Source organism: Acipenser ruthenus, chromosome 11 (genome assembly GCF_902713425.1).
Source record: "Acipenser ruthenus chromosome 11, fAciRut3.2 maternal haplotype, whole genome shotgun sequence".
Taxonomy (NCBI): domain Eukaryota; kingdom Metazoa; phylum Chordata; class Actinopteri; order Acipenseriformes; family Acipenseridae; genus Acipenser; species Acipenser ruthenus.
The window spans coordinates 26,799,117-26,812,167 of NC_081199.1; the positions used below are offsets into that span (position 1 = coordinate 26,799,117).

General features: G+C 37.6%; 1 protein-coding gene across 11 annotated transcripts in view; it reads right to left on the reverse strand.

Annotated features, from left to right (window-relative positions):
* The window catches only part of LOC117426883 (islet cell autoantigen 1-like protein), a 41,837-nt gene that overhangs the window by 6,844 nt on the left and 21,942 nt on the right, over positions 1 to 13,051 (reverse strand). For 7 of the 11 annotated variants that reach the window (XM_059033532.1, XM_059033531.1, XM_059033538.1 and 4 more), the window contains 7 exons: positions 12,666 to 12,764; positions 8,575 to 8,660; positions 7,091 to 7,141; positions 5,660 to 5,709; positions 5,459 to 5,521; positions 2,270 to 2,521; positions 1,890 to 2,003 (listed from right to left, as the gene is read on the reverse strand). In XM_059033532.1, coding sequence (XP_058889515.1) covers positions 1,890 to 2,003; positions 2,270 to 2,521; positions 5,459 to 5,521; positions 5,660 to 5,709; positions 7,091 to 7,141; positions 8,575 to 8,660; positions 12,666 to 12,764 — 715 coding nt within the window. Of the gene's footprint in view, positions 1 to 1,889; positions 2,004 to 2,269; positions 2,522 to 2,660; positions 3,842 to 5,458; positions 5,522 to 5,659; positions 5,710 to 7,090; positions 7,142 to 8,574; positions 8,661 to 12,665; positions 12,765 to 13,051 lie in introns of those variants that run through there. The other 4 variants (XM_059033539.1, XM_034045043.3, XM_059033540.1 and 1 more) reach the window with 4 other exon arrangements.

Below are 13,051 nucleotides of genomic sequence, written 5' to 3' on the forward strand. Positions count from 1 at the left end.
TAATATTACAATCCAGTGAATAGTTCTTAATTTTGGCTGTATCAGTTCCTGTCACACTAAAGAAACCTGTTACTTGCTTGTGTGCATTATGATTTAGCTGTGTGGGATTCTATTTTTGTTGTACATTTCATTGCTCTACTGAGACTGATATTAAGTTAGTTTTTGTTTTGCTCTAAAATATGAAATGCAGTCTTGCCCATTTCTGTTTGCAATAAAATATATTGCAAAATGTGTTTTTACTGTCTTGGTATTCTGCTTAAAATTCGGGTTACAGCGTATTGGTTCATTAAACCAAGGAAGAGGTTATTGAACTTAGGACACACACACACACACACAGACACACACACATTGCCGACAAAGAAACATGCATCTAATTTTAATGAAAACAATCCTGCTATTTTTCGAAAGAGTGCCATGTGATGTCTGCAGGCTCACTTAGATGTAATGAACAAGGAGTGGGGGGGGGGGGGTTTGAAACTGTGCAGCCATGCAAGCAGCCGACAGCAAACACAAACTGCAATGTTACCGCTGAATAAACAACTCCTCCAGTAACGTGGTGCTTTTGTGAACATGGCACAAAAATGTTCACAAGAACCGTTGAGCGGGGCCTTGTTGAAACCAGCATTCACAGGTTTAGCCTCATGAATAGTTTGCAGCGATAACAAACCGAAGGGTCATTTCTCACCTCAGTTGGCACATGTTACCATTATGTAACAAAAAGGTACATTTTAGAGAATCTGCAATAATATTTACGACTGTAAGTCCCCCTAGATAAGGTCGTCTGCTAAGAAATAAATAATAATAATAATGGGGGTACTATTTTATGGGCCTATGCAAACACAGACCGCTTATTAAGACACATGAACTGAAGGCTTAATTATGAACTGATTTGACCCTTTGCACTCCTGTTCTAAAGGAAAAGGTAACAGATGTTGCTGTTGTAAAGACGTCAAGCTCGCTTGCACAAGGAGCTGGGCCAATAGAAAAATAAAAAGGTGGTCTTGTCTGATGGAATATATGACAAACCTCTCTCCACTTCACCAAGCTAATACATGTAGACTGCAAATCATTATTCATGGTTAACGGCCCAAATGTGCTCCAAAGTAGCAGTGTCAAGTTGAACACGTGTACGCGCTCCAGTTTACTTCAATCCTTTTAAACATTTGCACTAAACTGAGACGACAGTCATTAAAGTCATTCAGGTTATGTTGGTCATTTGCTTTCTTGTTAATTGAACACTTTTTTTTTGTTTATACTGGAAGTTTAGCTTAGAAAATTCATATTATTCAACATTACAGAGTAAACACCTTTTCTTTTTTTTTTTAAATGGAACACAAATTTTGGAATCAATCTCACATTTCGTGTTTTAGCAGAGTTTAGACAACTTCTGAATTTGTCATTGCGTGAACTAGATTGTGTTTTTTTTTTTTTTTTTTAAATTGGGCACAATCAATATCTAGGTATAAACATTCTAGTTAAGTTTAAGCTCAAAGTCTGAAGAATTCGGGGAACAATGTGTACCCCAGGAATACCTTTTTCCAGCCAGTTCAAAATTCATTAGAATTTTTTGAGAATATTCAAAACATGAAAAATCTGTGTCTGTCCCAACATTTAACAGGCTTTCAAAACCAGCCTACCCAGCAAGGCTATTAACCAAAACCATTTTAGTACAATGAAGTCAACATCACATTATTTTAAAGCTTTGAAATGATCCAAAATACATTAAGACGGGGTAGTATTGAGAACCTTAATAACATCTAATACCACAACTCAGCCATGTGCATCCTCAATAAAAATCCAACTAAAAACAGTTCCTGTTGCCACCTTGTGGTCAAAACAGCAATAATCATCCAACCTCACAAACTTTAAAGTCATCAATAAGCTCTTACCCTTTTGTGGCATCTTTGGTAAGTTCTGGTGAGGCACTGGCAGGATTGCCGGCTGGGACGAGGCCCGAGGGGTCTGCATGGGCTGTGCTTGAAACATGGGAGGTGTTGTCCAACCTACAGGGAGGGAATAGCAGTAAACCCCTAGCATCAGTAAAGGTGTTTAAGGAAGCTGTAGAATAAAATACTGTGAACACTAAGAAACATGCACATCCCAGCAGGCAAGGGGCAATTGTGCTCACCGATTCACATCATTGTAGATTTGATTTTTAAATGTGCGAATTCCTTAAATATATTATTGATGCCAGACTGCTATATAATAGAATAAACTGTTAGTTTACAAACCTGGCAAATCACGATCTAAGCAGACAATGGAGAATCACCTGTTGCGCTGAGGCTGCGATCGAGGAGCTGGGAGGGGAGGAATCCAGTCGGGCTCGAAGGCTGCTCTGGTGATGAGGCTGGTCCGGATGCTGGGGCTGGACTGTGCTCAAAGCTTCCAAATGCATTATTCCACTCCCGGCTGAACTCGTCAGACCCCAGTGGTCCCGGGCTCAGCAGGTCCTTCAGGAAGGACATGTCATTCCTGTCGGAATCCTCTCCTTCTTGGAGGTCAGCGAAATGGTCCTTCGGGACTGACGAGACAAATCAACATGATGTCAAGAAGTATACACAGAGTGGTAGCTTCAATGTTATACAGCAGCGGAGGCACAGATTTTTAACCTTTGCAATTAACAATCTCCACCCCCAGGCCCCAGCCAAATTATCTGCTGATTAGCTTAAAGTTGTGTCTCTTAACACCGTTTTATATTTTTGGTATAGAAAAATGGGTTTTCATTTATTTATTTTTTAATAGTTATACAAATGAATTACTGTTTTGTTCCATAAAAAAATTACATTAAAAAATTGTCAAATTGCTGAAGTCAAACCCTTGAAGTCAAAGCAAGCTTCCAGTTGTAGCAGACTGGTGCTAAGTTTCTGAAACCTGTACACACTGGGGTAGGTAGATGAAAACTCCTTTATCATCTGTATCATCTGTATCATCAGGGAGCTGTTAAAAGCCTAAAGCCTATAGTTTATGAACTAGAGGAGCTCATTTGGCCATCAATGGTTCTCCAGTTCCTAATAACCAAGTTGCCAAAACCGCTTCCTGACAGATCCCAATGAATCATTAGCTACAACATCTCTTAACAACACATTCTATACATACACGCAGTGTAAAAAAATACTCCCTCCCTACCCTGAATCATGAATGCTGTTAAATAAGTATTCTTTATACAACTTTAGAGACAGGGACCAAATCCATACTAAACTGATAAAGACAGAACTGTGTATGAACACTAACATTTTACAGAGATTATTCTGAGGCACATGCTTAGTGTGTAATACTGTATATAGTTACTTAATACTTTGAAGAGATGGTTTAGAAATATGCAAGTACCCTTACATAATGTTGTAATTAGTTGTGTTTCCACATACAAAGACTGTAAAGATGACTTTACACATGAGTGCAAGTCACTACTGACCCTTACTCCGTTTTGTACTGTTCAATTGATGGCACTGGGTAGAGTATGCAACCATTAAAGTTACGGTAAGTTATTTCAAGAACCCCAAACACCCTGCAGTTGAAATGGCAGTTCTGATTGGTTATAATGATTTAATTAGTTTAATAAGAGTGGCACCAGCAGACAGTCAAAATAAAAACAAAACAAATCCATCCCACAGCACTGAATTTCAGCAACAGAAAAAGCAGAAGCAGTATGTGCCCATAAAGCAGACAGTCTGATCAACTAGCACCAGTGCACAGTATAAAATACTTCTCTGGTCTCCACCCATCTCATTGAACTGCTTGATCTCGCTGCTGGATGCTCGCTTTGCCTCAAGTGATGTGGGGCTCAGGGGCAGGTCCTTGTCTACCTGGCTTGCTGTCGTCTCCCCCACGCCACTCTGCCCGCCTGTTCATTTAGACCAGCAATAAGCAAGGCTCCTCTGGGCTTTTAACACACTTCACTGCTGCTATCTTTGCATCTGCACTATAATCCCACCTGTAAAACTAAATATCTCAGCCTGTTCTAATTGATTGCAAACACTGTTCCGTTAACATTTTGCAGTCTTAAACCTAAACAAATTATTTTGAAGATACTTACTCTTTAAATGTAACCACTCCTAAAAGAAAAAAATTCATTCGCAGGAGGTGGCAGTCACAAATAAGGTTGTTTAGTTGTTCCATAATATATACTCCATATGATAGAAATATTTACGCTTCCAAGCTGGCTTGGGAAGCCTATTGTTATTGTAAAGATTGTTATTTATTTATTTTTAATTATTATTATTGTCGTTTTTCCTCCCAAAACTTCGAACTGCTCCTGTTCGCACGCGGTGTAACCAATCAACATGAAACGCGGCAGGTATCATCCTGTGTAGATTACAATTCAGATGCAAAAAAAAAGTTGTGCTCCTGTGTCAACCAAGATGGCGGCCCGACGCATTTTTTTGGAAAAACGTTTCAAAATCTTCTTGGGAACCAGTGAACCGATTGATCTGAAACTTCTCTTAGGTCATCAGCAACCGAACTCGCTTCAAGTTTGCGAACCAGAAGTTGCTGTGATAAATTTTACCATCAAAATAGCTGCCACCAAATTCGCCAAAACAAACTGCTCCTGTTTGCAAACCGTTTAACCAACTAATTCTGAACTTTTGTAAAACAAGATTTCTTCTTAAATTTAAAACCGCTTCAGTTGAAAAATGGTTCATTTGATTAACTCCAAAGTTGACAAGCATCATCCCTGTGTCAATACAATTTACTTTTTCAAAAATGATGTTTGTGCGTAAACCAAATCAAAATCTTCGGTCAAATGTAAAACTAGCTTATAAACTCCTTACAAAGTGCAGATAGGTTAATGGTTACTATAGAGCACATATAGGAAACCATATGTGCTCTATCTAAAAATGACCTTGCCTGCAACCTTTGACCTCTCAAGTTAAAATGTAAAAACTAGCGTATAACTCCTTCCAGTGTACATAGGGTTATGGTTACTATACAACACATTCAGGTACCCATATATGCTCTATTCAAAAATTACCTTGATCGTGACCATTGACCTCTCCTTAAGGTTGAATGTAAAATTAGCTTATAACTCCTTACAGTGTGCAGATAGGGTCATGGTTACTATGGTGTTTAATGTTATAAAACATCATGAGATAATGAACTAATGCAGTATTCTGAATTGAAACTGCGCCATAAAACTGATGTGTTGCTGACACTTGTGCTGCAATGCTACAGCTTGACAAAATCTCCAACTGGTACCGAGCTTGGAAGCCATAAAACTGCCTGGCAGTTCTAGTTATTATTATTATTATTGTACAACTTCAACACCTCTGTGGAATTAAATACACATATACATAAACGAGTGCTCTATTTAAAGCAAGCAAGATTATGTCAGCTATAAATTCTGGCTTTTGCTGCATTGCTGATTTGGCATTTCTCTATGCCAAATCTAAAACCTAAAAGTCGACCCTCAAAGGCCATGCATTTCTGATGCATACAGATATTGTGGTTGTCAGTCACTTACCATTGTCAAGGCTTGGGAATAAGGAACTATCACTGCCTTTGCTTTGGATTTCGGCACTTTGGGCTACAGCACACATAGAAGGACAAATAAAATGACACACAAGCAAAGCAATATTAAAACAGTCATAAAGTGGTCTATATTTTTTGCTGAAATTCTTTAGTTAGAATACATAAAGGCAAAACTTGGTGCTCTTCCTCTTACCTTCATTGGTTCCAGATTTCATGGGATTTTCTTCATCCAGTGAAATCAATCTGCAAACACAAAGGTTATTAATTAGCTTATTTGCATGCCCTGGTGCCAGGGATGAAGTTGGCAGTATCAAAAGAAGAGTTTAAAGTTGTTAAAAGAAGCCTTAAATGACAGCCTGCCAGTGATAGTTTCTCTGGTAACAGTTCCTCTTTCTAAACTCATTTTCAAAACTGATTTATCCAATAATACTATTAACTGCTGGTAAAAGACCATCCAGCATAGTATGAACTGGATTTAACTGCAGGAAAAGGCTCTAGTATGATCACCTGATCAGTCAAAACGTTCATTAAAATAAATAAATAAATAAATAAATAAAATAATAAATTCTAAAAAAACAGGAAATGTAGGATTGGAATACAAACACCAAAGGAACATTATTCTGAGATATGCCTTTTTAAGTGTCCCTACAATACTTTCATTTAGTTATTATAGGTTTGCATACAGTCAGACCTAGTACAATTTTAACATACATGATGTGCCAATAAAGTGCAGTGGTCTCCGGTGGATTACTGTATTAAACAGTTGAACATGAGCTACACCAAACAAATTTCATCTTACTTGGAGACCATGGTATCTTTCTACAGATATGGCCAAAAGTTTTACATCAGCTAAAATATATATCTATATATCTATATCTATATATATCTATATATCTATATCTATATATATCTATATATATCTATATATATCTATATATATCTATATATATATATATATATATATCTATATATATAGTATTTCATGTTAGATTTCAAAAAAATGTCTAATTATATGGAAAACTACAGTACGTAATTCAATATGTTAACGTGACATTAGTCAGCAGGTTTCATTCAACTTTTGAAGCAAAATTTGTTAATTCTCTAGGGTGATGAAAAACCTTTGGTCAGAGCTGTATATTTATAGAAGCTACCCCAACTAGTTTTGTACAAAGAACACCACTGTGCTAAACATCTTTACGGGCCATTCATAATGGATATCTGATGCAGAGTACATTATGGATGAAAATAATCCGGTTTTGGAAATTCTCTGATTAACTTTGAAATACAACAACATGCAAGGTGTCTACTAGATGTGTTGCCAATCAATCACCGGGCGCACAGAAATAACAACACGGGTGATTTTTATGAAACACTGATCTGCAAATATCATCATCCATTACTTCATTAATCCAGTTGTTTATACCATCAGCTAATATTTATTCAAAGTGAAAAAATCCCAGCAGTTTAGTTTGTTTATAAAGAATTTCTTTTTTTTTTTTTTTTTTTTTTTTTTTAAACAATTAAAGATCCCTAGAGGTGGTCTGGTTAAGTGTACTACAGCAGAAAACGACCCCTCCTGAATCCTTTATGGACAGCCCTTTAACTAATGGTATAAGCTACTTACGTTTGATTAAATAGCGCTCTTAAATGAACATCATCTTTGATGAACACAGAACTGGAAATGAAGACATAAAAGCAAAAGGGAAGGTGATGAAACGAATCAGGTTACGTATAAAAGGAAGCAGTGCAAGAGAAATAGGACAAAGAACAATGAAGTCTCCTTTAATGAGGAGCAAAGTCCATCAGAATCAAAGAAAATGAACAGATACGGTTAAAATGCTAAAATGTTATCAGATTCTCATACATGCAGTTTTATGGTTTTACCATGCTAAAGCATTTATGCTTGGGGTCTAATGAATATTTTAGATAAATCTAGAAGAAATTGGAGTTTTGTGAAAAAAAAAAAAAAAAAGCTTGTTGGTTTGTAAACATGAATTCCAATGTGTATATCATAATTGTGCAACCTGATTATTGTTAAATGGTTCATTTCTACTGGACACCACCTGTAACGGAACTTCAAAAGAATACGGCTGTGTACCAAGCAGTAAGACTAAACCGCAAAAGTCATATTAGGCAACTGGTAAATGTCACTGTCACTGTGGCAGGGTAGAACAGAGCCCTGCACATAATTAGGGAGTACGGCAAAGCCCTGCTTGTAAAATAGTGCATTGTGTTGTGTTTATTTAGCATGGGTGAATCTATTGTAAATACTGTATTTTTTGGTTTTAGAACGGGTGATTTGAAGGTGGTGGTTTGTTGTTATTGTTGTATAGTTTAAGTGGGGTCTGGCAGTGGTGGTGTTAGCAGCTCATTTCTGCCAGACAGCTCGTGAGAATACGTGGTCGGCAGTCAGTCAGTGATTATTGACAAAGTGACGATATAAAAACCCAGTGCAGAATGTGACCATCCAGATTGATTGATTTATTCATAATCTGGAGATGGTCACATGTATAAGAACCTGCAGCTTTTTGTTGTTCAGAGTGGGTGTTCAGGTCAGGAAGGAGACATGAGCATGGAGGACAATGATCAACACAAGAGAGAAAACAAAAACAAAAAAAAATTAAAAACAGAAAGAAAACAAATTGCTACGCATGCAGGAAGCACAGTGTTGTTTTGGGTGTCAGTATTTTTGTATGTGTTTTGTTTAACCGTTTTATTTTGCTCTGTGAGCAGTGTTTTTGTCTACACTTTATTTATTTACCAGCGCTTTCACCCGCAAGCACCTGTCTGTGTCAGCTTTCTGGTCTGGGGACATCATCACGACTCAGCTATCCTGTCAGTCACCAAAATACTGTATAGCAAGCTGTTTATAAAACCAGGCAAATAAAGTCATCACCCTAATAACATGCAGGAAAGGTTGATTTTTTTCTTGTACGATACCCACGATCTAACTTGAAATGCTTTATGAGATATTGGCAGGTGCAGCGGTGCTTGTGGTGGGATTGCAAACACATACAATTTCAGGTTTCAACAAGCATTTCAGTCATTAACACGCAAGTAGGCAGCTATTCTTAAATAGTAAGGTTTTTGAGTGCTTTAGTTACTTACTTATCTAGGTCGTTAGCTATTGAGTCCTTGGTCATCTTCTCATGTTTTTGATCTTCTGTTAACTGGTCCAGTGGATCTTGTAAATCCTATTATTAGGAGAGTAAAAATATATATATTTTTTTTTTAAAAAAGCCTCTGATATTATTTTCGAAAACCAAGCAATACCTAAAATTAACTTCCACTACATCCCTGACCCCAGGTAACATAGCACTGGCTTTCAGAGTAAACTGGGATCTTCATAGCTTCAATCTAAAGCTGCTTTTAGTCAAGGTAAATGTGGCAGCAGTATTGGGACAGTGTGGTGCTGTACATGGCATTTAGAAAGATCTATTTATTTATTTAAATGTGACAATTTATATTCAGGGTCATATTTCTCATATTATGACCCCAGAAATTATTTGCCAAAAAATAGTTGTGAAGTAGACTTGCACTTTAAAAAGGGTTTTATACTTAAATTTCATCCACAAATCAGTAAAGCATACAAAGACAGCTGTAAATGTTTCACACAACATGCATTTCATTATGACTGCATAGTTATTATCGGTCAATTGGGATTACCAGGGTTTGGATTAACAAGTCTCTCTGCACCATAATCATCTATGCTTTAAAATGTCTCTATTGTTAATAATGCATTACTACCAACACTGCTGCTTTGGATGGCCCCTGATAACTCAGACGACAGGATAAATGCAATCTGATCAGACAAGGGGTGCACAAACTGACAGCTAGCATTAAGAAAATAACTTCATGTGGTTTACTGTGTCATCACAGCAGGCTCCACACACACACACACAAACTCACAGCATTCATTAATTTCAGACACTGGATACCTGACTTAATAAATCTTGCTTTGCTATGGCTGCACCAAGAATGCTCACTGAAAACAGGAGTCTCCTACTCCAGGCACTACATACATCAAAGGGCTTGCTTGACAGCATCATCAGACATATTTTATTGGGTGGATAATAGATTTAGAAGGCTAGTTCCAGCAAATTTACTATAAAACGCTTAATTTGTCATTTTTCTCTGCCATTGCTCATATCACATTTAAAGTATGGCCATGGCTCAATGTTAACTCAAGCCACTTCGGTTCAACCCACAGTCCAACGATCGTTAACCCTTTTAGTCCTGGTGGGACCGCAAGGTCCTGCCTTATCTTAGCGCGGTTTAGAGTTCTTAAAGTACTGCTCTCATGTATACCCAGTAAAGGAGGTCCTGTTTTAATTATATTACTTCATTTCACATTCTTTAGCTTGACAAAAATAATTCAGGAAAGGGTTAAAGTAATGAACACTTGTGTGCCAGATTAATGGTTGCTCAAATTGAGAAAACACCTCTGGTGTGTGATGCCAACACTCAAGCACTGAATGTGGACAAAAATAATTAAAGATAGTATCTGGCTCTCATTGGAGCTCAGTTTTGTAAGACATGGCATTATTTTCATGCACATACCTGCCATTTCTGTCTACAAAGAATGGGCGTAAGTTAACATTGCAGAAAGAGAGTTTATACGAACGTTGTGCTTCAAAACATCATTGGATTAAAGCATGATGGCCACATCAAGCCTTGATAGAGAACATGATGCTACACTTTGAAAGTCAGAAGAATAGCTTGAGTATTACTTCAGACAGTCAAAAACTAAACAGCTTTCCAGCATATTTATTGCAGACATTGAGCCAGCCAAAATGCCTCCAACAGCATGCTACAAACACCGAGAAAAAAAAAAAAAGTAATTTATCCAATTTGCGGCATGTCTAATTATGTTTTATTTACAGAATGTCTAAATAAAGGTTTGGGCTGCTTAGCAACCAACACTACATTTGACAGCTTTCCACAGAGGGCAATTCTTTCAACCAGCACTGCTGATTCACAGACTGACTTAACAGATTCTGCATGTTCACACCAGAAAACTGTCAGTCATGAAAATGTGTTCTTTAAAATGGACACATTCTAGAAGTATATAGACTATTACAGAGAATAATAAAGTTGTTATTTCTGAATATTGCATTTATGTTTTTTGGGTTATAATAAGTGTATATACTGTGTTCATAAGTTATTTTTCACAGCAAGCTGAATATACTGTATATGTGTGTAGTTGTTGTATATATATATATATATATATACAGTGCCTTGCGAAAGTATTCGGCCCCCTTGAACTTTGCGACCTTTTGCCACATTTCAGGCTTCAAAACATAAAGATATGAAACTGTAATTTTTTGTGAAGAATCAACAACAAGTGGGACACAATCATGAAGTGGAACGAAATTTATTGGATATTTCAAACTTTTTTTTAACAAATAAAAAACTGAAAATTTGGGCGTGCAAAATTATTCAGCCCCTTTACTTTCAGTGCAGCAAACTCTCTCCAGAAGTTCAGTGAGGATCTCTGAATGATCCAATGTTGACCTAAATGACTAATGATGATAAATAGAATCCACCTGTGTGTAATCAAGTCTCCGTATAAATGCACCTGCACTGTGATAGTCTCAGAGGTCCGTTTAAAGCGCAGAGAGCATCATGAAGAACAAGAAACACACTAGGCAGGTCCGAGATACTGTTGTGGAGAAGTTTAAAGCCGGATTTGGATACAAAAAGATTTCCCAAGCTTTAAACATCCCAAGGAGCACTGTGCAAGCGATAATATTGAAATGGAAGGAGTATCAGACCACTGCAAATCTACCAAGACCTGGCCGTCCCTCTAAACTTTCAGCTCATACAAGGAGAAGACTGATCAGAGATGCAGCCAAGAGGCCCATGATCACTCTGGATGAACTGCAGAGATCTACAGCTGAGGTGGGAGACTCTGTCCATAGGACAACAATCAGTCGTATACTGCACAAATCTGGCCTTTATGGAAGAGTGGCAAGAAGAAAGCCATTTCTTAAAGATATCCATAAAAAGTGTCGTTTACAGTTTGCCACAAGCCACCTGGGAGACACACCAAACATGTGGAAGAAGGTGCTCTGGTCAGATGAAACCAAAATCGAACTTTTTGGCAACAATGCAAAACGTTGTTTGGTGTAAAAGCAACACAGCTCATCACCCTGAACACACCATCCCCACTGTCAAACATGGTGGTGGCAGCATCATGGTTTGGGCCTGCTTTTCTTCAGCAGGGACAGGGAAGATGGTTAAAATTGATGGGAAGATGGATGGAGCCAAATACAGGACCATTCTGGAAGAAAACCTGATGGAGTCTGCAAAAGACCTGAGACTGGGACGGAGATTTGTCTTCCAACAAGACAATGATCCAAAACATAAAGCAAAATCTACAATGGAATGGTTCACAAATAAACATATCCAGGTGTTAGAATGGCCAAGTCAAAGTCCAGACCTGAATCCAATCGAGAATCTGTGGAAAGAACTGAAAACTGCTGTTCACAAATGCTCTCCATCCAACCTCACTGAGCTCGAGCTGTTTTGCAAGGAGGAATGGGCAAAGATTTCAGTCTCTCGATGTACAAAACTGATAGAGACATACCCCAAGCGACTTACAGCTGTAATCGCAGCAAAAGGTGGCGCTACAAAGTATTAACTTAAGGGGGCTGAATAATTTTGCACGCCCAATTTTTCAGTTTTTTATTTGTTAAAAAAGTTTGAAATATCCAATAAATTTCGTTCCACTTCATGATTGTGTCCCACTTCTTGTTGATTCTTCACAAAAAATTACAGTTTCATATCTTTATGTTTGAAGCCTGAAATGTGGCAAAAGGTCGCAAAGTTCAAGGGGGCCGAATACTTTCGCAAGGCACTGTATATATAAATATATAAAACAAGTTTAGAGCAAGTGTTTGATTCACTTTTTTCTACAGTACTAACCCTTAGGCTGCATTTTTCTATTTTTAAAATACAAATGAATGTGAAAATGCTAAAATTAAATCAGGGCCACGAGAGAAAGAGACATTTATTGCAACACAGAAATGAAACACTTCATCTGGGGAAAATAAAAGTTCTGCTTGAGGTGCTCAAAATAGACATCTACCCATGTGCATGCAACCTTCAGATCAAACTATCCGAATGTTGTCCTTTACCCACCAGAGATTAGAACAGCCCCAGCCAAGACACATGATTTAGTTGTTTTTTTTTTTTACCTTCAGAGTAGTGAACTCATACGGTATGTAACCTTTAAAAGCTTCTTGGATTTCTGACATCATCTGAGCCGTTTTCTCCCAAAAGTGCAGCTGTGCGGTCTGTGAGGGGGAGGAGGAGTGCAAGAAAGACAACACGTATTTATTATGTACCAGTATATTCTATCTGGAAGATCTGCAGACATGCAGCTTCCTTTACGCACTCTGCCCCCTTAATCATGCTGCTTTCTGCAATGAAAACCACATCATAGGTCGACTAGGGTGACCTAAAGGTTAAGCAATAAAACATGCAAAAAGTCTCCTGACCCTTACATTAAGTAAAATTTTATCTAATATAGTGAACATCATATTGCAGGTTTGTTTTGCAGATTGTGGTGAAGTATGTTAAT